The sequence below is a fragment of the Somniosus microcephalus genome, chromosome 7 (genome assembly GCF_052327205.1).
Source record: "Somniosus microcephalus isolate GS21.2 chromosome 7, FLI_Smic_1.0, whole genome shotgun sequence".
In the NCBI taxonomy this organism is placed as follows: Eukaryota; Metazoa; Chordata; class Chondrichthyes; order Squaliformes; family Somniosidae; genus Somniosus; species Somniosus microcephalus.
The window spans coordinates 31,914,846-31,935,145 of NC_140993.1; the positions used below are offsets into that span (position 1 = coordinate 31,914,846).

The following is a 20,300-nucleotide window of genomic DNA, read 5'->3' on the forward strand; positions in this document are numbered from 1 at the left end:
CGCGCCTCCAAATCACTGAGTAGATCAGCCGGTCCTCCGCCCGTGCATTGCTGCTCTTGCCTGTTATGAGAGAGCTTGGCCTGCAAGAAAAAGGACACGTCTGAGTGAATGTGCAGCCATGTGCTTGCCTGATGTGCCTCCCATAGTTGAATAGCCCTTAATGTATGCAGCCATGTGCTTGCCTGATGTGCCTCCCATAGTTGAATAGCCCTTAATGTATGCAGCCATGTGCTTGCCTGATGTGCCTCCCATAGTTGAATAGCCCTTAATGTATGCAGTTATGTGCTTGCCTGATGTGCCTCCCATAGTTGAATAGCCCTTAATGTATGCAAGGTGTGGAATGTGCATGTGTGTTTTATGAGATGGCCATAGGTCTTGGATGATTGTTGGGAATTGGGATTTTTAAACCCTCTGGGCACAGAGTGAAATTGAGATGGAGGGATGTAGAGGTATTGAAAAGCAGCCACTCACCCTGACCACCCGAGTGAGGTCGTTGAACTTCTTCCGACATTGGGTGTGGGTCCTTGGCACCAGGCTCCTCGAGGAGATGTGCTGAGCCACCTCTCTCCAGACTTCTGTATTCACGGGGAAATGGCCTCCTGCCACTCTGTGGGTAGAGCACTGCCCGTCGCCACTCCACAGAGTCACCAAGGCCCGGTCGCTGAAGTGCTGATCTCTTTCCCTGGGCCTATCCATTGGTGGTTCCAGCACAATTGATGTACAGGTCTCTCCAGGCCGAGATTCAAGGCTGCAATGAGCAGGATGTGGTTGGACAGCAACATCGACCCTTCCCCTTAAGAACTGGCCGGCGCCAGTGTGTCTGTGTTCCATTGCTGACTGACATCACCTGAGCTTCGCCAGCGCTCTGAGGTAGCATCTTGCTACTCGACGTTAGCGCCTTAAGACAGGTGTGTCGCGCCTGATTTAGCACTCAAATTACCTCCAGGGGTGATAGAAGCCAAGTTTGCAGTCGAAGGCGATAATTAGCGTTGGGCGCTAAACTTTGCGCCTGACCGATAATAGCACTCCAAACGGGGCAATGCCGAATTTCTCCCCCATACTTTTTTACCCATTGCTAGGCATCCCAACATTCTGTTTGCTTTTTTTTAACACCCTGGGAACATTGCACTGATTCAGTGGAACCCTAAGATTTCTCTCCTGTACAGTCCCATTTAGCACATAATCTACATCAATCTCCCCTATGCTAAATTTCATAGCCGTACATTTCTCTGTATTAAACTTCATCTGCCATTTCACTGCCCACTTGTCAAGATCCTTTTGAATTTGTGAGCATTGACAAACAAGCATTTATTAACAACGCTATTAGACAAATTACTATTTGGAATGATCTCTACAGCAGAACCCTGTCCCTGAGAGAGTTTTTAAGTGCCATTTAAAATGTAAAAACTGCAGCTAACAGTCTCTCTTTATGTTTAACAGAGACATCTCATGCTGGCTTGAGATTTCTGTCTTCATGTTATTCTATGTAATGTAATCATAGAGTCATAGAGTTTTTACAGCACAGAAAGAGGCCCTTCGGCCCATCGTGCCTGCGCCGCCCATCCATCCCTGTCCAGTCTAATCCCATTTTCCAGCATTTGGTCCATAGCCTTGTATGCAATGGCATTTCAAGTGCTCATCCAAATGCTTCTTGAATGTTGTGAGGGTTCCTGCCTCTACCACCCTTTTAGGCATTGAGTTCCACATTCCAACCACCCTCTGGGTGAAAAAGTTCCTCCTCAAATCCCCTCTAAATCTCCTGCCCCTTACCCTGAATCTATGCCCCCTTGTTATTGACCCCCCTACTAAGGGGAAAAGTTCCTCTTTGTCTACCCTATCTATGCCCCTCATCATTTTGTACACCTCAATCAGGTCCCCCCTCAGCCTTCTTTGCTCCAAGGAAAACAACCCCAGCCTGTTTAGTCTTTCTTCATGGCTGAGGCGCTCCATCCCAGGTAACATCCTGGTGAATCTTCTCTGCACCCTCTCCAAAGCAATCACATCCTTCCTATAGTGAGGCGACCAGAACTGCACACAGTACTCCAGCTGTGGCCTCACCAGCGTTTTGTACAGCTCCATCATAACCTCCCTGCTCTTATATTCTATGCCTCGGCTAATGAAGGCAAGTATCCCATATGCCTTTTTAACCACCTTATCTACTTGTTCCGCTGCCTTCAGAGATCTATGTACATGTACACCGAGGTCCCTCTGACCCTCTGTACTTCCTAGGGTCCTACCACTCATTGTGTATTCCCTTGCCTTATTTGTCCGTCCAAAATGCATCACCTCGCACTTTTCAGGGTTAAATTCCATTTGCCACTTTTCCGCCCATCTGACCAACCCGTCTATATCGTCCTGTAGCCTGAGGCTTTCCCCCTTGCAATTTACCACCCCACCAATTTTCGTGTCATCTGCAAACTTACTGATCATCCCTTTTACATTCTCATCCAAATCATTTATGTAGATCACAAACAACAAGGGACCCAGCACCGATCCCTGAGGTACCCCACTGGACACAGGCTTCCAGTCACAAAAGCAACCTTCGACCATCACCCTCTGCCTCCTGCCACTCAGCCAGTTTAGGATCCAACGCGCCAAGGCACCCTGGATCCCATGGCCTTCTTGACCAGTCTCCTATGCGGGACTTTGTCAAAAGCTTTACTGAAGTCCATGTAAACCACATCCACAGCATTTCCCTCATCCACCTCCCTAGTCACCCCCTCGAAAAATTCAATCAGATTTGTCAGACATGATTTACCCTTGACAAAGCTATGCTGACTATCCCTGATTAATCCTTGCCTCTCCAAGTGGAGACTAATTTTGTCCCTCAGAATTTTTTCCAATAATTTCCCTACCACAGATGTTAGGCTCACTGGCCTGTAATTCCCTGGTTTATCCCAGCTACCCTTCTTGTATAATGGTACTACATTAGCTGTTCTCCAGTCCTCTGGTACATCCCCTGTGGCCAGAGAGGTTCTGAAAATTTGTGTCAGAGCCCCTGCAATCTCCTCCTAATAAAGTGCTTAAAATTAATTGATGTATTCAGGCATCCCAAGCAACCCTCCTGAATTTAAAATGCTGTCAAGTTTATGTGGTGAGTAAAAACAATTTGCAAATATAAAGCATCATGATGATTTTAGCCATTCTGAAATTTTGAATGCTGTGCAGTGATCCATAATTTTCTGCCCATGCAAGAATAAACTCCAAGTCACACACCATCCTGACTTGGAAGTATATCGCCGTTGTTTCATCGTCGCTGGGTCAAAATCCTGGAACTCCCTCCCTAACAGCACTGCGGGAGTACCTTCAACACAGGGACTGCAGTGGTTCAAGGCGGCGGCTCACCACCATCTTCTCAAGGGCAATTAGGGATGGGCAATAAATACCGGTCTTGCCAGCGACGCCCACATCCCAGGAACGAATAAAAAAAAACTGACCATCTGAGACAACACTCACTGCTCACACGTTGAACTGTTACGAAATGATGTTTATTAAATGTACATTGAAACTGCTTACCTTCAGGTAAAGGTAGGGCTTCTTAAGCAAAACTGCTATGTTAATAGTAATACTATACAATATTAGTGATGAGAATAACACAGACATTGTACCCATTTAATTGACATGTACTATATGGGACCAGCCCAAACTAAAAAATAACACATATTTTAATTGAAAATACGCTGAGCATTAAAATGAGTTACACTTGACTAACAAAATACCCAAATCGGTGCCAAAGAGTCTGGTCATGAAAAAACTCTGTGATTATGATTGGTGTAGATTTATATAGAAACAAATCCTTCAGTCACAATTTATTTATTGATTACCGAGGCAGGAGCATACATTTCTTCAGAACTGTAGCCAGGTTTTCCCTTATTGGCTGCCAAGATCATGTGAAAAACAAATTGATTATTTTGCAGCATCTCCATAATTATGATTAAATTGGAAACAAAATCTAGTCGGGATGTTTTTATGCAGCAAGTTACACCAGACAACCATAACGTGTGATTATTCAGTAATCGCTGTTAAGTTCTGTATGATAAATGGTAGCGGGGCTATTAATCTGAAGCAATTAAAGAAATCAATGGCAGCAGAGGTTCAATAATTACGAAACAAAGCAGTTCAATAATCGTGGAAGGTATTGGTTCCTGTCAGTGATCAGCATTTCACAAACCAGTCAGCCTTTCTAATTCCCGCATCATGAAGATCGCGGAATGCAGAGGCGTTGGAGCTATCGTTATTGTGCCGCGTCATGGAGAGAGGAGATGTAGGTTTGTGCTCACGTCTTCCTGCATGACCAGTTCCCAATGTGAGCCATCTTTCACAGGAAGGTGCTGAGCAGAAGCCAGGAGCTTCTCCACAGGGAGGAGGAGGAGTGAAACTTAATGTAGAGCCACCCTGTGCTGCCCTTGTGACCTTCCTAATGGTCAACAACAGAAACCTAGCAGCACCTACCTCTTGTGCGGGATGGTGCGTGGCACACTGCACAGAAATAAATGAGAGCAGAGACCAAAAGCATAAACGTCATACATAATACGACAAAGTCTTTCAATTTGTATTATGTGTTCATTTGAACACTTTGCACTGGGCCATAAATCAACTTGCCATTCCATGCGTGGTGGCATAAAAAAAAATCAATTTAGTGACGCATTGTGACATGGAGTTTTACAGTTGAAAACTGATTATCAATCATTCAGTTAAATTGATTTCTGGTGCACTTTTCTGCAAAGGCCCTGGAGCTAAATCTGTGCAGCACGAAACAAATAACCTCACACAGCACAGGAAGTTCAATATTGCCATTGTACCCCTGCTCATACAATGGAGCCAAACTCTGAAAAGGTGGAAACCATCAGTGCTATTGGCAACTTTCAATTATTCTGCATGTTTCCATTTGAAAATATTTGAAAGAAAATGATGATAGGACAGGCACCATTTTTATACTAGCACCAAATGGTGCTGTAGGCATTGAATGCTGCACCCTACAGATTGGGAATATGTCAGGGGGCTACGGTAATACAGTATCCAACCCCTCTGCAGCAATGTACCAGAAATACTGCCACAGTCGGAATGGGTTTGCAAAAAAAAAACATGGAACCTGTAATAAATTCCAATCCATGATGCCTGTAAGTAAAATGTAGGAGCTAGGGATAGAAGAATGCTTTCTATACAACATGAACAAAAGAAAACAAAATGAGAGAGAATCCCACTACAGAGCCCCAATCACTGCTTAATTTATTCCGACTTTTAGATATAAAATCTTAACAGCATTGAGAAAAGATCGCATTGTCATAACAAAGCGAGAACAATCAGCCATAAAAGGAGAACCGGTAGTGAGGCAAATAGAAGTTGTTACTATGAAAAAGAGAATGGGCTGCTGGAAGTGGATGGCGTGGTGGGTCTAACTCTATGCCAAACTGATGAAAAGTCCTTTCTAATAGAGGCTGGAAGAAATCCCCCTCGCAATGGATATATGGGCAGGCTCTCAGCAAAAGCAGTTGGTGCTGAGTTGGGTAACTCCTTCAAAGAAAGGGGATTGGATAAATAGTTAGGGGCAGCATTGAAGATTATAGGAATGTGTACAGATATGAGGGTGATCAAACACACTGGGCCAGAATTAACTGTAAAAATAGTAGTGAGGCTAACGGCGCTCATCGTTATTTCTGCGCAAATTGGACCAAGCGCAGATAACAACAACTTGTATTTATATAGCATCTTTAACATAGTAAAACATCCCAAAGCGCTTCACATGAGCGTTATCAAGCAAAATTTGACACCGAGCCACATTAGGAGGTATTAGGGCAGAAGAGGTAGGTTTTGAGGAGCGTCTTAAAGGAGGAAAGAGAGGTGAAGAGGTTTAGGGAGTGAATTCCAGAGCTTAGGGCCTAGGCAGCTGAAGGCACGGCCGCCATGGTGGAGTGATTAAAATCAGGGATGCTCAAGAGGCCAGAATTGGAGGAACACAGATAGCTCAGAGGGCTGTAGGGCTGGAGGAGATTACAGAGATAGGGAGCGGTGAAAATTTAGAAGTTGCTACCCGAGGTGCACCGATCCTCCGTAAGCTGCGCAAAAACGGTATCTCGCCATCTGGCTCCCCATTCAAATTTATTGAACAGCATGAAGTTCCGGTACTTGCATTGTAGGGACAGATTAAACTCGCCACCGAAAGTTAGGGCTTGTCCATTTCAGTCTGAGTACCCTTTTTAACAGCATGATAAGTCTTAATTACTGCCAGTCAACCTCTCTGGCACTGAAAATGAACTTTTACAAGTGTGGAGTCTCATTCATTCCGCTTTTAATTGTTGTTGGAGATTAAAACTAAAATTAAATTACATTTTTTTTCTTATCTCTTTTATCTCTCTCTCTTAATCCAATCTTTCTTTCACTTTCTGCACATGATTTGACGTTGAATTCCCAATTCTAACTTGCACTTCCTGCTTCAGACTCGGCCCTGTTCATTAACGATTCTTCAATGTGATTGGTTAAGGAAATACACAGTTGCTTGCCCCTGTTCACACAGGTCGCAGATGCCCTGTAGAGGGCGCCGCGCTGTTTCAAACTCCCACTTGCAGCAACTTGCCGTGCAAAAGCTCATCGAAAGTAATCAGGAAAGGGCAGGTCTAACGAACAGCAGGTGCTGTCCGTGCGTCGGTTACAGTAAATTAGTACATTAGTTCATAATGGTTTGTGAGCTGCTGGAACTGTGGAAATGTCCTGGTAATGAAAGCAAAGAATCAAAGTTGAATTATGTAGAATGCAAACTTAGGTAGATATTCCAGAGTTTAACTGAATTACCTTTGAGAAGCAGATTGTACATAGTCAGTGGAAGGAACAGGTTTGACGGACTGTATGGCCCTTTCATGTTGCATGCTTTCTTATATTTAACTGTGCTAAAGGTCAAAAATGCAATGAGTATGAGGCAGTTTCAACCCCGGTCCAAGCACTCATGTCCACAGCACATACACTATTCATAACTCAATACAAACTGGTATAAAAATCAGCAGTTACGCTCCGTTAGTCCACAAGAATGACTCGTGAAGGAAATGGAAATGGCAAGTTTTCTTCTTAACAATTTGTTTTAAAGATAACCCAAACTTGAAGAAGCCTGGATTGGAAAAGAAGCACAAATACAGGTATTGTTTGTGCCAGCTCACACACCTAACAGGGGACACAAATTAGAATTTTATTTGGCTTTGTGATGGGTGCCAAGGGGAGGCTGGTTGAGGACAACAACATATTGATGGAGCTCCTGGCTATCTGGCATTATAAGCACATTTATGGGAAGCATGTCCTGATTTGTTGAATCTCTTACTCCTAAACTACTATAATTCTTTAGTTTATATTCTTAACTAAGCCCTAGTAATTTCTGCCATTCCTAGAAAGAACTATTTTCATCAATTTTCTCCCCTTCTTTCCTGACGTCACTGACTCTTGTTGGGGCATCAAATGGCCATTCTTCATTTATGAGCCTAGCCAATGAGTATGGGTAAGCCATTCACCCTTGGCGATAGCGGAAAGGATCGCAGCTTTCCTCCACTCAGTCCTCACCCTACCTCCGCACATTCACACTTTCCAGCAGGACTCACTGGCTCGTGAGCAGAAATGAGAATCCTGACTGATTTTCCCCTCCTGACTCCAAAGGCGATGATGTTAACCGCCACCCTAGTTAAAATCAATCCGGGGATCTTTCTGGTCTTCATAGCCCATTGCCACTCAAGGTAATTCATTTTCCCTGCAAGCTCACAGGATGACCATAGGAGTAATTTTAACCTTTATATGACCTTTACACTTTATAAATATGGGGCATGAAAGGAACATTGAAGAGTCCGTCACCAGTGTTTGGCTTTTACTGTGTTTCATAGCCATTTAATAAGGTTTGGTTGTTTTTTTTTCTTTAATCAGCTAGGGATAAATGAACAGACCATTTAGTAACTTGTAATTTGTGATTGGGGGCTAACATTACAGCTGAAGCGCTTACCCATGGGCTGTGCACATAAATTAGGATTACACTGAAGAAGATTTAATTTGCTTCTGGCTGCTTGAAACCAAGAGTGGGTACAGAAAGTAAATTGGACTTCGGTCACTGTGTTCAGAAGAGGAAGAGTAAAGGGCTTTAAAAAAAAATCAGTGGAAGAACGAAGCAGGACAACAAAAAAGGATAACTGGCATTTCAATATTATCATTCATAGTGCACGTGCTCTCCCTGGAACCTCTTACAGTAACTTCATGAAAGCAGGACAACAGTGTGCTAGAATGAAAGAGTCAGCAGCCTAACCACTGACAAATAACCTCGAGACTGCTAAATAATTCAAACAATAACACAAAAAAAAAAAGGGTTTTTATTTTCCTTTTTTTTTTCCCTGTATGGCTGCTTGGTACGAGGATGACGATTCAACGTTGCTTGGGTTTGTTCTCCAAGGCAGCTGGCTGCTCAGCAGCAGCGCTTGCTCGATTGTACCATGTGTCTTCCAACTTTGAAAGCTCCATTGCTACTGATCTGAGAGGGATCCAAGGGTGGAATCTGTTGGCCTGAAAAAGCACAGTAGGAAACGTTACTGATCACCGGGGTTACTCACAGTACAAACTGTTTTTAAAATTCCTAGATTCTGAGTTTACTGAAATGGCACATCAGTGATTCAGGTGCTCTGATGTATGGCGCGCACCCAAAATGTCATAACCTGTCAAATTTCCATCATTTTCTTTTTTATTCAGGTTTTTTTTAAAATTAATCCAATGATTCATACAGGAAATTTTGGTTTATCCGGAGGTTGTATGTCCGGAAATCTCGATCTAACGGCAGAAATCAGCAGCCATTTTGGTTAGGTTTTTTTTCTTCTCCTAGCATTTTTTTTTAACAGTCAGGCTCTGGAAAGCGTCTCTGTAGCTTAACAACAGCTTCAGAGATGCTTCCAAGGTACGGGCCGAGTGTTTACAAGCTGTTGCTAAGCAACAGTGTTTGTTGTCAGATACGGAGATGAAAACCTCCGTATCCTTCAACATTAGTGCTGGTCTATCCGGAAGTTTTGATAGATCGGCAGCAGCTCGGTCCCGTCGGTGCCGGATATCGCAAAGTTTCCTGTATCTTTATTATATCTTTTATAATGCTGTCAAATAATGAAGCCAGCCGGTCTTATTTATTCCTAGTTATTATTATCATACTTTTGATTAATAATACGAATCACAAGATCACAGCGCAAATACCGATGGGGAAGGCTCGTCTTGTCTTAGTTTATCCCCCAGCACGGCATCCAATTCTTGCAAAAATAACGTCAAGATTTTTGTCTCCACTACCCGACCCAGAAATCCATTCCATGTATTGATTGCTCTTTGTGTGAAAAATGTTCTGACATCAGTCCTTTCCCTAGTTTGAACCTGTGTCCCCTTGTCTAACTATCAGGGTTTAGTTTGACGTCATGTACCAGACCCAGCTTTTCTGTTCCATGATATATTATATATATTTCTTTCAAATCAATTCTCTTCTCAAGTTGTCTCTTTTCAAGGCTGAAATGCCCAGGTTTCTTCAGTTATTCCTCACACTTCAGTTCAGTTGAGATGCTAGGGGCAGTCTCATAGCTTTTTTAAAAAATGCCTCTAGTGTTTGAATCTCTACCCCGTGACTGGACCTAGTTACAGTGCTCAAAGTGTGGTCTGACCCGAACAAAGTGCAGCTCCGGTATGTCTCCCTCTAAATTGTACTCTGTTGTTTTAGTCTATTGCTCAGCAATCTATTTGCTTTGTTGATTGCTACGCCACAGGAATTTTGAGTCTACTAAAATCTCCAGATTTATCTCTCAGCTTCATCCTTAGTTATTTCAATACCATTCATGGAGTACACATGTTGCCAATAATCCCCCGAAGGAACCCGGCCACGCGGGTGCATGGTCACGCACCAATCAGGAGGTCATGAGCAGGCTGCACACCAGATACCGCGCAGCAAATTTAAAGGGACCGCGCACCAAAAACAAAATTACAGGGAACACTGGATGTTGCCTACTTTACTTTCAAGTTACAACAATAATTTGCATTTATGTGGCACCTTTAACGTAACAATGTTCCAAGGCACTCGGGGGGGAAAACTCTCCACTGGCTGGAGTCATACCTAGCACAAAGGAAGATGGTTGTCGTGATTGAAGGTCAATCATCACAGCCCCAGGACATCGCTGCAGGAGTTCCTCAGGGCAGTGTCCTAGGTCCAACCATCTTCAGCTGCTTCATCAATGACCTTCCCTCTAACATAAGGTCAGAAATGGGGATGTTCACTGATGACTGCACAGTGTTCAGTGCCATTCGCAACTCCTCAGATAATGAAGCAGTCCATGCCCGCATGCAACAAGATTTGGACGACGTTCAGGCTTGGGCTGATAAGTGGCAGGTAACATTCGTGCCACACAAGTGCCAGGCAATGACTATCTCCAACAGGTGAGAGTCTAACCACTGCCCCATGACATTCAATGGCATTACCATTGGCGAATCCCCCAACATCAACATCCTGGGGGTCACCATTGACCAGAAACTGGACCAGCCACAAAAGTACTGTGGCAACAAGAGCAGGTCAGAGGCTCGGTATTCTGTGGTGAGTGTCTCACCTCCTGACTCCCCAGAGACTTTCCACCATCTACAAGGCACAAGTAAGGAGTGTGATGGAATACTCTCCACTTGTCTGGATGAGTGCAGCTCCAACAACACTCAAGAAGCTTGACACCATCCAGGACAAAGCAGCCCGCTTGATTGGCACCCCATCCACCACATTAAACATTCACTCCCTCCACCACCGGCGCACCGTGTCTGTAGTGTGTACCATCTACAAGATGCACTGCAGCAGCTCGCCAAGGCTTATTCGGTAGCACCTCCCAGACCTCTTCCACCTAGACGGACAAGGGCAGCAGGCACACGGGAACACCACCACCTCCAAGTTCCCCTCCAAGTCACACATCATCCTGACTTGGAAGTATATCGCTGATCCTTCATCATCGCTGGGTCAAAATCCTGGAACTCCCTTCCTAACAGCACTGTGGGGGTACCTTCACCACACGGGCTGCAGCAGTTCAAGAAGGCGGCTCACCACCACCTTCTCAAGGGCAATTATGGTTGGGCAAAAAATGCTGGCCTTGCCCACATCCCAGGAATAATTTTTTTTTAAATGATCGAATAGCCTGCTAGTACTCATTGCATTGCCTGTCTGCGTGTGATAGTGGAAAGTAACTGCCATCATACCAGCAAGAATCAGTTTCAGGAAAGAAAGGAAATAAATTAGAAAAATAAAATCTAATTTTACAGACACTCCATTAGAGCTCAATGCTATTTCTAACATATATATTGTACCCAATTATTGTAAAAACCCAACTGGTTGACTAATGTCCTTTAGGGAAGGAAACCTGCCATCCTTACCCGGTCTGGCCACTTATTTAATGGTTCTAAACAGGTGAATATTCTGGAGTTAGAAAGGTATCAAATATCCAAAAAATAATAGTTATCTCAGAGATCTTTAATTTGTCTGAAAAACTCACCTAACAGTTCAGGGGTTAAAATGATTTCATACCTGGTCTGATTCTTCTCCTTTGGCCCAGTGAACTTGTTGGAAATAACAAACAATATTGAAAATCCCAGTTTGGTTCAAGTGTTGATCCATTTAATGAGTTTAGTAAATAGTAAGAGGGTAAAGTGTTCCAGCAGATGGTCACAAAGAAAGAAATTGCATTTATTTTAAACCTTTCATGTCATCAGGCTGTCCCTAAGCACTTCGCAGCTAATGAATTATTTTTGAAATATAATCATTGATGCTATGTTTTTTTAAATTCATCCTCTGGATGTGGGCGCCACTGGCAAGGCCAACAATTATTACCCATCCCTAGTTGCCCTTGGGAAGGTGGTGGTGAGGAGGTTATTAGTGAGTAAGTGCTGCTTGATTGCACTGTTGACGACTCCATCCATCACTTTGCTGATGATTGGGATTTGCCGCTGATGGGGCGGTGATTGGTCGGGTTGGATTTGTCCTGCTTTTTGTGGACAGGACATACCTGTGCAATTTTCCACGTTGTCGAGAAGGTGCCAATGTTGTAGCTGTACTGGTACAGCTTGGCTAGAGGTAGGGTTAGTTCTGAAGGACAGATCTTCAGCACTACAGCGGAGATATTGTCGGGACCCGTAGCCTTTGCTGCGTCCAGTGTACTCAACCATTCCTTGATGTTGGGTGCAGTGAAACAACTGGCAAGTGTGGCAGCCAATTTGTGCTCAGCAAGGTCCCAAAAACAGAAAAGAGATAAACGGCCATTTTGAATTGTTTTGGTGGAGAGAGGAACATTTGCCAGGACATTGGGAGCATTCCCTGCTTTTCTTCAGATAATTTCATGGAGTCTTTCACTTCCAACTGAACAAGTGGACTGGGCCTTGGTTTAACATCTGAAAAACAGCACTTCATGAATGCACTGAAGTGTCAGCCTATGTGCTCTGTGGTCAAGTCCTATGAGTAGGTCTTGAACTCATAACTTTCTGATTCAAGGCATGCGTTCTACCACTGAGCCAAACTAACACTTAAGCAATAAGTTCCGTTTTTGAGTTAGCTAATCTCATTTGGCTCAGCAGTAAGGGCACTACACCTGCCCTCAGTGTTCCGAGCCATGGTTCCCTCCCCTCATCACCATCCAGTGACCCTGCTAAAGAAAACTGCTCGCATATTGACGTTGGCTCAGGGTAGAATTGGGCTTGGCTGTGACACCACCCCTGATCAAACAGCTTACTGAAAATTACACGATTCCTCATGGAGCCCTGTGTTGTTTGCTGAAGCAGAGTGGAGAGGAAGTTGGCCAAGAGGATCTGCTCGTAGTACAATGCAGCACCGTGGTATTTTAGAGTTTAATCATCTCTTTAGAGAAACGGATTTCAGGACTAGTTGTTTTTTTTTTAATTCACCACTATGTGTAAGTTAATACCCTATGGAGTTAAAAAAACAACTGGCCTGCAGTCCAGTAAAGTCTACAGTGTGTTATACTGCCAGGTGATTCCCTTGGTCTGCACACTTCCCACTTCCCAATTCGGCTAAGTTATTGCAGAACTCCATGCATGAAAGAGATTTAAACCATAAAGTTAAAAACTAGACTGAAAAACATTTCGCTGAGATGGTATGGTACCTTCCCCTGAAGTAAAACAAATCTTTCACATCTGAATGTTCAAAGATATTTTACAAGTAAGACAAAGGGGTTTAATTTCATTGCTCCCTTTATTACTGAAATTACAAGATTCAAAAAGGCTGAAAATTGATCCCATTTAAATGAAACTCCAGATGGTGATTTTGATGCTATGCAATAAATGGTGTGTACTTGTTCTGTCTTGTTTCTACATCTGTTTTTATTTTTGATCCACAAGCAAAAAAACTTTGATTAATCTCTTGAGTCATCAACAGACTTCAACAATCATGGGCCATTCCTTAAGACATACTCCTGTATTTTTTTTAATAAAGCTTCCAAACAAATGTGCATGATTTTCCATTAAAACCTCAGAATAAACAATCGGATATAAATATTGAGAAAGAGCCAGTCAGCCAAATCTTGCATCTGATTACAACACTACTGTATTGCGAATGAAGACTGGCTTACTCTGCCCCTATCACATCCCTCAAATGCTTACAGAATAATCAGTATCTGACAGGCTTCTCCACGGGCCACCATTTCATCCAAAATTGAAATAAGGTGGACCTCTCCCACTGACATCAAAAGAACATAAGAAATAGGAGCAGGAGTAGGCCATTCGGCCCCTCGAGCCTGTTCCGCCATTCAATAAGACCATGGCTGATCTTTCTACCTCATCTCCACTTTCCTGCACTATCCCCATATCCCTTGATTCCCTTAATATCCAAAAACCTATCAATCTCAGGCAAAAGGTCTCTTGAGAGACTGGGTCCATTGACTGACAGTACTAATGCCAACTAATAGATGCGAGGGACATAAATACTTCACATCGACAGTACTTTCACCTCGCCTTCTATAACCATTGTAGTGTGTGTATTTAACTATATTTTTTCTTCTTTTTGCCAATTTTCTGCCCTTCTCTCCTCTAGATATTCTGTCAGATTTTGCTGCAGAAATAACCGCACCTGTGCAGTTAAACACAGAAATCCGGAAGTTGCTGTCCCAAATGCCCTGGTCCGCTAGAAGCTGCATGAGAATGCTATCTCACTGAGAGACTCACCATTGAAAGACATGGAATGGCGTGAATTTGCAGTACTTACCCACTAGATACCCTGGGACTAGGGACAGGGTCACTGGCAAGGCTTGGAAGCTAAGCAGAGCTAGGCCTGGTTAGTATCTAGAGGGGTGACCATCAGGGTAAAACCAGGTACAGAAGGTCACGGAAGGAGCCCCGAGAAGGGGCGGTTGGTGAGAAGGTCACGGAAGGAGCCCCAGGAGGGGCGGCTGGTGAGCAGGCCCGGGCGTTGGGCTGAAGATTGTCGGACAGGAGAAATGGTGGAAATGGAATGGCGGCGCGCACAGATGCAGCGGCTTTTCTTATCCCAGGACGGTGCTATTTACGTTTAATGTTATTTGTACTGGACTCATGGGAGCTTGCAAGATCACATTTCGTTGTTCATGTACTTGTACAATGACAATAAAGTTGAATAATTATTAATTCCAGTGAGAGTAAATTTTTAACAGGGTGGTAAGTTTTAATTACTGCCAAACAACCTCCTGGCATGGAAAATTAACTTTTACAAGTGTGGACTCTCATTCCTTCAGATTTTAATTATTGTTGGAGATTGTAAAAAATTTAAATAATGTAATTTGTTTTCACTTTTTCTTTCTATCTCTTTTATCTCTCTCTCTCTTAATCCAATTTTTCTCTCCCTCTCTTTATTTCACTTTCTGTACCTGATTTGACATTGCATTAAACTTACACTTCCTGGTTCAGACTCTGCGCTGCTCATTAACGACTCTACAATCTAATTGGTTAAGGAGATATACCATTGCTTGCCCTATTTACACAGGTCCCAGATCCCCTTTCACAGGGCCCTTCTCTGTTTTGGCTCTCTAATTTACAGTAAGTTCCAGTGCAAAATCCCAAAGAAAGTCTGTTGGCAAGTGCAAGTGTAAGGAACGGCTAGCGCCGCACGTTCACCGCTGTGCGCAAAATCAACATGGATTTACAAAAGGTAAATCGTGCTTGACTAATCTACTGGAATTTTTTGAGGATGTAACTGGGAAAATAGATAAGGGAGAACCAGTAGATGTGTATTTGGACTTTCAAAAGGCTTTCGATAAGGTCCCGCATAAGAGATTAGCGTGTAAAGTTAAGGCACATGGGATTGGGGGCAAGGTATTGACTTGGATAGAGAACTGGTTGGCGGACAGAAAGCAGAGAGTAGGAATTAACGGGTCTTTTTCCGAGTGGCAGGCAGTGACTAGTGGGGTACCGCAGGGATCGGTCCTTGGACCCCAGCTATTCACAATATATATTAATGATCTAGATAAGGGAACTAGATGTAATATCTCCAAGTTTGCAGACGACACAAAGCTGGGTGGGCGTGTGTGCTGCGAGGAGGATACCGAGAAACTCCAGGATGATTTGGACAGGTTGGGTGATTGGGCAGAAGCGTGGCAGATGCAATATAACGTGGATAAATGCGAGGTTATCCACTTTGGTGTCAAAAACAGAAAGGCAGACTATTATCTGAATGGCAATAGATTGGGAGAAGGGGAAGTGCAACGAGACCTGGGTGTCCTTGTGCACCAGTTGCTGAAGGTAAGCATGCAGGTGCAGCAGGCGGTGAAGAAGGCAAATGGTATGTTGGCCTTCATAGCAAAAGGGTTTGAGTACAGGAGCAAGGATGTCCTGCTGCAGGTGTACAGGGCCTTGGTGAGACCACACCTTGAATACTGTGTGCAGTTTTGGTCACCTTATCTGAGGAAGGATGTTCATGCCATGGAAGGAGTTCAGCGAAGATTCACAAGGCTGATCCCTGGGATGGCAGGAATGACGTATGAGGAGAGATTGGGTCGATTGGGCTTATACTCGCTGGAGTTTAGAAGAATGAGAGGGGATCTCATCGAAACTTATAAAATTCTGACAGGTCTGGACAAACTAGATGCAGGTAAAATGTTCCCGATGGTCGGAGAGTCCAGAACCAGGGGTCATAGTCTAAGGATAAGGGGTAAGCCATTTAGGACAGAGATGAGGAAGAATTTCTTCACCCAGAGAGTGGTGAACCTGTGGAATTCTCTACCACAGAAGGCGGTTGAGGCCAACTCTTTAAATATATTCAAGAAGGAGTTAGATATATTTCTTAGAGCTAAAGGTATCAAGGGATATGGGGAGAAGGCAGGTACAGGGTACTGAGTTTGGATGGTCAGCCATGATCTCATCGAATGGCGGAGCAGGCTCGAGGGGCCGAATGGCCTACTCTTGCTCCTATCTTCTATGTTTCTATGTAAACCGCTTGCTGGAGTACAAGTCAACTGACACTGGGCACCCTCCAGGACACCCCCTCCAGTACCTTTTATAAACAGCATTATTTTTGTGTGAACTTTAACTCTAAGCGCTGGTGGGCTACTCGACTGTGGAGGCATCACAACAGAGCTCAATCCTGTTCTCACCCAATTTTCACATATAAGCACTTTCAGCGGGGGTTGCTGGATTGTGATCAGGACCGCGAACCCTAACTGATTTTTCCCTCTGCAATTCAGGTACGGTGAGACCAACTGTAACATCCTTTTTTGCTGCCTAGTTGGGATTAGCTACCTCAGCGCACACTGTCATATATAATGTATATGCAAAGGCCTCTCGGTCTACTTTAATGTGCGGATAATGCGGCCAAATCCTTCAGCTCTCCTCAGCAGTCCAATCTTAAAAGCACAATCTGATCGTACCAACAATCTCGAGTAAGTCTTCTTCTTCTGAGGCAATCCCTCGGAACCGAGGATGACTTGCTTCCACATTAAAAATGAGTTCGCAGGTGACTGATGAGTCCAATGTGGGACCTACAGTCTCTGTCACAGATGGGGCAGACGGTGGTTGAAGGGGCGGGTGGGTGGGGTGCTTGGGTTGACGTGCGCTCCTTGCGCTGCCTGCGCTTGGCTTCCGCTTGCTCCCGGCGAAGAGACTCGAGGTGTTCGGCGCCTTCCCGGATGCTTCTCCTCCACTTTGTGCGGTCTTGGGCCAGGGATTCCCAGGTGTCGGTGGGGATGTTACACTTTTTCAAGGAGGCTTTGAGGGTGTCCTTGAAGCATTTCCTCTGCCAACCTGGGGCTCTCTTGCCGTGCCGGAGCTCCGAGTAGAGCGCTTGTTTTGGGAGTCTCGTATCGGGCATGCAGACAATGTGACCCGTCCATCGGAGCTGATTGAGCGTGGTCAGAGCTTCGATGCTGGGGATATTGGCCTGAGCAAGAACACTGATGCTGGTGCGCCTATCCTGCCAATGGATTTGCAGGACCTTGCGACACACAATGCTGCCACACAGTGCTGCCCCCCGATTATCAAAATTCACGACAAGGCCTTGGACAACGTGAACCACTTTCCATCCCTCGGGAGCCTACTGTCAACAAGGGCAGGCGTCGACGACGAAGTCCAATACTGCCTTCAGTATGCCAGTGAAGCCTTCGGTCGCCTGAGAAAGAGAGTGTTTGAAGGCCAGGGCCTCAAACCCGGCACTAAGCTCATGGTCTACAGGGCAGCAGTGATACCCAGCTTGCTATATGCCTCAGAGACATGGACCATGTACAGCAGGCACCTCAAAGCACTGGAGAGGTACCACCAACGCTCGAGTAAGTATATGATGTTTGGAGCATCGTGGACTAGCCATAGGAACAGGAGTAGGCCATTTAGCCCCTTGAGCCTGTTTCGCCATTCAATGAGATCATGGCTGATCTGTGTCGAAGCCATTTTCATGGTGACGGTGTTTAAATTATTTCGGCCATGTCATGCCTGCACCTCCGACAACCCAACATAATGACACGGTCTTCAGTGGTATCATATGGTTATCTTTTTCATAGTTCCGAGTAAATCTGTTTTCATGCTTGCAACTAAATAAAGGCAGACAACATGGAGTAGAGTTCACAGCAGCAGTGGCAAACAATGCAGTCCACCGCCAGCACATGTCGGACAGTTGCAGGCAGCACACCAACAACTTTCTGATAAGCGGTGCGTGGGTAAGATTGCTTGCTGTCAGCAAAGTTCAGCCATATGTCAACTGGCAAGTGGTCTTGCAAGAAAACTTCACCTAGTTGATAACACAAAAGCAAATTCAACAACACAACTGGTGAAACAATGATATCACCACATGAATTAAAATATACTAAATAATATTTGAAATGGCAATTCACAATAACACAGTGCAGAGTTCTCTTACAGGCAACATGTTGGACAATGATACAGCAGAGATTTCAATCCTATTTTTTTTTTTATTCGTTCATGGGATGTGGGCGTCGCTGGCAAGACCAACATTTATTGCCCATCCCTAATTGTCCTTGAGAAGGTGGTGGTGAGCCGCCTTCTTGAACCACTGCAGTCCGTGTGGTGAAGGTACTCCAACAGTGCTGATAGGGAGGGAGTTTCAGGATTTTGATCCAGTGACGATGAAGGATCGGCGATATATTTTCAAGTCAGGATGGTGTGTGACTTGGAGGGGAACTTGGAGGTGGTGGTGTTTCCATGCGCCTGCTGCCCTTGTCCTTCTAGGTGGTAGAGGTCACGGGTTTGGGAAGTTCTGTGACTTTCCCAAGTGATTTCTCCCTTTAAGGTAATTTTGCATTAGCCTATGATTCACCAGCTTGCTGAATCAAAACAGAGTTACATTGACTTATTGTGGTTACTGGTGCTGGCTGGGCTTCCAGTTACTTTGTCTGGTTCAGTATCATTTCCGTATGCCCACTCCCAGCTACGCTATGTCATAGGCAGTCGGTAATAGCCAGAGTTGTAAAATGTGTGTGGGATAGCAGACTGAACTAAAATCATATCTAACCACAAAAAACAAACTCTGACAAATTCAAACAAACAGGACCTTCATTAACCCATGACCAAAAATGGCACGGTGCTTTGGCAGTATATGTTGCTACGGCATTATTTGCAATACAGGTACTTCACTGACAGAATTATTTAAGACACATTGGACTGACTTCTGACCTTGACAACGATACAAGAACCACCAAAAATCCCATTATTTTTCTACACGGCACAACCACTGTAATCTATCCCACTCGAACACCTCACTGAACTACTGGCAGTGTAGATCCAAATGAACAGCGCAATGAAAGAAAGACTTGCATTTATATAGCGCCTTTCACGACCACCGAATATCTCAAAGCACTTTACAGCCAATGAAGTACTTTTGAAGTGGAGTCACTGTTGTAATGTAGGAAACGCGGCAGCCAATTTGCGCACAGCACGCTCCCACAAACAGCAATGTGATAATGAGCAGATCATCTGTTTTAGTGATGTTGATTGAGGGATAAATATTGGCCAGGACACCGGGGATAACTCCCCTGCTCTTCTTCAAAATAGTCGCCATGGGATCTTTTACGTCCACCTGAGAGAGCAGACGAGACCCCAGTTTAACGTCTCATTCGAAAGACGGCACCTCCGACAGTGCAACACAATGTCACAAAAATTCTTCCCATTCAAAAGTAAATCTTCCATTTTCCACATTCGGAACAGAACACTCCTTACGATTGTTATGTTCACCAACCGCAAAGATCAGTCAGTGCCTGGGTATGAGTTGCTGTTTTACAATCCTCAACAGCTTGTGTTTATGTGTAAACACCCGTCCTGTCAAGAAAGTTACTTTTTAGATATTTGAGGCTCTATTCCAATGTCGCAGAAGTACAAGTTCATGCTTAGTTGAGTGCAGATTCAAACTCTGTCCTGCTTCCTTCAAGTTCCAATGACAAGTTCCAATGATCACACTGCATTGCTGCAGAAATTGCAACCTTCACGCCTAGTTACCTCTAATTATATATGTCACACGCTAAAGACAAGCCTGCCGTGGTCTAATCTTGTTTCCTAAAGCTGTTGTGACTAGCATTTGGAAGGTGATGAAACTTGAGAGCAATTCCTGTCTTGATTCTGGTCAGATTTTGAGAAGATTTACGCCAATCATATTTTCTGATGGCCTCCAATTTTCCAGTTCGCACGTACACAGAAATTATGGCAAAATTCTGCCCCAATTTTGCCGATTGGAACTTATGTCCAAATTTCCAGTGGAGTTCACTTGCCTACGCCAGAATGTAAAAACCAGCATCAAACAAGTGCAAATCCAATGGTATTCTCTTGTATTCTAATTTCTATATTCTAAATGGTTATACACAGATTTAAATTACTAGTTG

General features: G+C 44.2%; 1 protein-coding gene across 1 annotated transcript in view; it reads right to left on the reverse strand.

Moving 5' to 3' along the window:
* Positions 1–3,466: 3,466 nt before the first annotated feature.
* Positions 3,467–20,300, reverse strand: part of LOC147114590 (ras-related protein Rab-31-like) — a 162,564-nt gene continuing 145,730 nt past the window's right edge. Inside the window, exon 7 of the mRNA XM_085992360.1 lies at positions 3,467–8,523. Within this exon, the coding sequence (XP_085848486.1) occupies positions 8,426–8,523 (98 nt within the window). The 3' untranslated portion in view covers positions 3,467–8,425. The remainder of the gene's footprint in view (positions 8,524–20,300) is intronic.